The sequence below is a fragment of the Elephantulus edwardii genome, unplaced genomic scaffold (assembly GCF_000299155.1).
Source record: "Elephantulus edwardii isolate Elephantulus edwardi_28Jun2011 unplaced genomic scaffold, EleEdw1.0 scaffold00349, whole genome shotgun sequence".
Lineage (NCBI taxonomy): Eukaryota > Metazoa > Chordata > Mammalia > Macroscelidea > Macroscelididae > Elephantulus > Elephantulus edwardii.
Genome location: NW_006400099.1, coordinates 1,865,580 through 1,869,632, shown reverse-complemented (window position 1 = coordinate 1,869,632; position 4,053 = coordinate 1,865,580). Strand labels below are relative to the sequence as shown.

The 4,053-nt window shown below is 38.1% G+C and overlaps 2 protein-coding genes across 2 annotated transcripts in view; one reads left to right on the top strand and one right to left on the bottom strand.

Annotated features, from left to right (window-relative positions):
- The window catches only part of LOC102869853 (cordon-bleu protein-like 1-like), a 47,468-nt gene extending 45,081 nt beyond the window's left edge, over positions 1 to 2,387 (top strand). Inside the window, exon 3 of the mRNA XM_006901895.1 lies at positions 2,368 to 2,387. Within this exon, the coding sequence (XP_006901957.1) occupies positions 2,368 to 2,387 (20 nt within the window). The remainder of the gene's footprint in view (positions 1 to 2,367) is intronic.
- Positions 2,388 to 2,753: 366 nt separating this feature from the next.
- LOC102869439 (transcription factor 24-like) overlaps positions 2,754 to 4,053 on the bottom strand; it is a 38,689-nt gene continuing 37,389 nt past the window's right edge. The window contains exon 2 of the mRNA XM_006901894.1: positions 2,754 to 2,770. Coding sequence (XP_006901956.1) covers positions 2,754 to 2,770 — 17 coding nt within the window. The remainder of the gene's footprint in view (positions 2,771 to 4,053) is intronic.

Here is a 4,053-nt window from a genome sequence, read left to right as displayed (position 1 = left end):
AAGCCCAAAATCTCTGTAAATGTTTATGATAATTAATAAAATATAATTTAAAAAAAAAAGGTCTAGCTTTCAGGCTCTAACTTGATGGTTACTTGAAAAGGTCCAATTTATTTCTTGTATTATTATTATTATTATTATTCGTTTGCTTACAAATTTCCTATGTCTTTGTTTCACACTATTCATTCACATTGTGTTGCATACACCCATTCTCATGTTTTAAAAAATTTATCATATTTTTACATCTCCCATCTAATGATGGCCCTGTCTTTTCCCCTGGATCCTTCCCATTTCCTTCTGCCCCCCCCTCCACCCACCAAATTACCAAATTGTGCAGCCCTGTGGTATGTCCCTGCTCATCCTCACCTCTCCACTCCCATCTTGTCTCCCATTGAGCTCAGATGCATGTTTTACTAGTTATCCTTCTATTTTTACAGTATTTGCAGTATTATGTAGTATTTGTCCAAAATATTAGTACTAAATGGCTTTTAAAAAGAGGCTCTTAGCCACCACTCAACTATTTCTTGAAAAGGTCCACCTTCTGGTTCCTAACTGCTCTGAACAATATGCTACCAGTCCCCAACAGATTGTTACTCGGAAAGGCCCACCTTCTGGTTTTTAAGTGCGTTAAATAAGAGCCTACCAGGCCTCAACCAACTCTGACTCAAAAGGACCAACCTTCTGGCCCTGTTTTAAGTAAATGGCTCCCAGCCACCAACCTACTGTTTCATTTTTATTATTATTTATACTAGTTTATTTATAAAATTTGTATACATTATTTTTCAGACCAGATTCTTCCAAATTTCCCTCTCCCTCCCCCATCCATCAAATTGTACAAGCCCATGATTAATCCTCTTCCCTGCATTTTGTCATTTCTCTGCTTACACTCTCCTCCCTTGGATCTTCGTACTCATTCTAAAACAATGGTTTTATACAATATTTATACTTGTGGAACTGAGTTAGTTCACTCACCATAATGCTCCCCAGTGCCTTCCAAGTTAGGTAATAATTTACAAAATCATTGCTCCTGCATGTTGCGTAGTATTCCATTGTATGAATGTACCATAAATTCTCAATCTATTTGATTGCGGTTGGACATCTGGGCTGTTTCCATTTTCTTGTTATGCCACCAACCTACAGTTACTAAAAAAGGCCCACATTCTGGTCTTGTTTTATTTGTCTCTCAGCCCCAAATAAACTATAAATTACTTTAAAAGCCTCAATTTCTGAGTCCTTTTGTTGTTGTTGAGTGTCATTAAGTTGAGTATGACCCATAGAGACCCCATGAAAACAGATCGGAGCCTTGTTGTATCCTTTGCTATCCCCAAACTTTCTGGCACACTAGAGTCCATTGTGTAAGTCATTTTGTCAATTTACCTGGTTGATGGTTGTCCTTGCCTTAGCTGACTCTCAGCCTTTCCAACTACTAGCTGTGATGAGCAAGAGACACCCTGCTCCCAGCTGACTGTTACTTGAAAAGGTCCCCTTCTAGTTCTTAACTACTTTAAATAAGGATCTCTCAGCCCCAAACCAACAATTACTCTAAAAGGCCCAACTTCTGGTTCCTAACTACTCTAAATAAGACACCACTAAACCCCAATAGACCTTCACTCAAAAAGACACACATTTCGGATCTTAACTCCTTTAAATAAGAGGCTTCCAACCCAAAACCAACTGTTACTCCTAGAGGCCCAACTGTCACATCTTAAGTGCTTTAAATAACATGGTGACATAGGCTCATGTCACCAAATGACTGTTATTCAAGGGCTCACTTTTAAATTTCTAACTACTTTAAATATAATACTTCTGGGAGGGAGACAAGCCTGAGGCATCCCTAGGGCTATAGGTCCCTCAATCTGGGAATACTTGCCTCCATGGCTCTGGGACCATCCCAGGGGACAAACATAGCAAAGTACTTTAGTATACAGAACTAAAAGCAGAGGGAATAATTTCCTTAAAATTCTGAGAGAGAGCACGAGAGAGAGAAAGTTCACTTGAGACTCCCTTCACAGAAGCTGCTTTAACTGGCAGCCCTGATCTCCTGCCTCACCAGAGACAAAGGAAGTCACTAAACTGCAGGAGAAAATGTGAGGGAAGTTAGTCTTGTACTGATAGTGAACATTCTCCATTGCTTCTGGGGAGACAGGAATGAGACTTTCTTGGGGTTATAGCTCCCTCAATCTGGGAATCCCTGTCTCTGAGGCAGAGGGCCATCCCAGGGACTAAACAGGACAAGTGACTTTAGTATAGAAATACAATCAGAGGAAAGAATTTTCTTAGTTCTCTGCAAGAGAGTGGGCTAACTGGAGACCACCTACACAGAAGCTGCTTGAACTGTTGGCCCTAATATCTAATCTTGTTCCACTCTAGAGAAAAAAGGAAGATATTAAGCTCCGGGAGAAAAGGGTGCATGAGAAACTGCTTGAGTAGAGCACCTGGTCTCAAACCACTCAGTCACTTCATATATGAAGGAGGACAATAGAGTTGGTGTCAGGGGACTACATCAAGACAAGATTCCTACAGGGCTGCAGTGCAGAACAGAAAGAACCTCAAAAACTTTAGGAAAGGCAAAATTTCCCAGAACAGACTGACATAGAATGAATGGCTTACCTAATACACTGAACATTTTAAGTTGGCAACTAACTAGAAACATTATTTTTTAAAAGGGGAAAAAAAGAAGCACTAAAAACATTCACAACACAACAGAAATGACCTAACACTTGTTAAGGAAAACTTCACATAAGGTCAAGAAAGCATCAGACTGCTTCAAACACTGTGAAAAAACAAATTAAGAAGCAGAGAATATCAGAGACCTCATGAGTATCCCAGAGTCAAGAAGTCAGATGATATATTCAAACAGCTATGAATGAGAGCACAAATGATGAAAGAAACAATGGAGACCAGTAAGAAAGCAAATGCTTCAGGCACATGGAGCCAGGAGAAATATATTGATGAGGAGGAACTTGCAGAAATATGAAAGAAAATGCAAAACATGGAAGAAAGAATTGAAACTATATAAAGAGGTACAAAAACTTTAAAAAAAATCACAAAATAGGAGGGTACCACCAACACAATACTAGAAATAACATAAATACATGAAAATGCAATTAAGATTATTAAGATTGAAATGGCAGAGTTCTCCAACACACTTGAAGAACAAAAATGTAGAGCAGAAGAAATGGAGCAGAGAATCAGTGAACTGGAAGGCAAGAATCACAACAGAAACAAATTACAAGAAAAATCAGAGATAAGACATAAAGAAAATGAAGAAAACATTAGAATCATGTGGATGACATCAAAAGGTATAAAATACGTATGACTGGAATTCCGCAATATGAGAGGGATATGGAAATCACTGAGAAAATTGTGGAAGAGGTACTAGAAGATAATTTCCCCGGTATTATGAAGAATGAGGAAATGCACATTCAGGAAGCTCAGTGAACACCAAATAGACTGGACCTAAAAAAGGAAAACATCAAAATATATTATAGTAAAATTCTCCAAAATAAAAGATAAGGCTAGAACGCTGAAAGCAGCATAAAAAAACAAAGTCACCTACAAAGGAGAAAGGATTATAATAAGTTCTGATTTTTCAGCAGAAACTATGCAAGCAAGAAAACAATGGGATAGTATATACAGAAAGTTGAAAGAAAACAGTTGCCAACCCAGCATCCTGTACCAGCAAATGTTTCCATCAAATATGAAAGAAATCACATCCTTTGCAGAAAAAAAAAGAACTTAAGGAATGTGTGAAAAATGAGACCTAAAAGAACTTTTAAGAGAAGTCCTTTACACAGAGAAACCAAAGGGAAGTGGATGGACCATAGCAACAGAAATAACAAAAAAAAGAGGAAGGAAGGAAGGAGAAAGAAAGAAAGAAAGAAAGAAAGAAAGAAAGAAAGAAAGAAAGAAAGAAAGAAAGAAAGAAAGGAAGGAAGAGATACACTCCCATGTTTATTGTTGCTTTGTTCACAATAGCAAGGAGTTGGAAACAACCCAGGTGCCCATCAACAAACGAATGGATAGAGAAGCTGTGGTATATTCACACAATGGAAT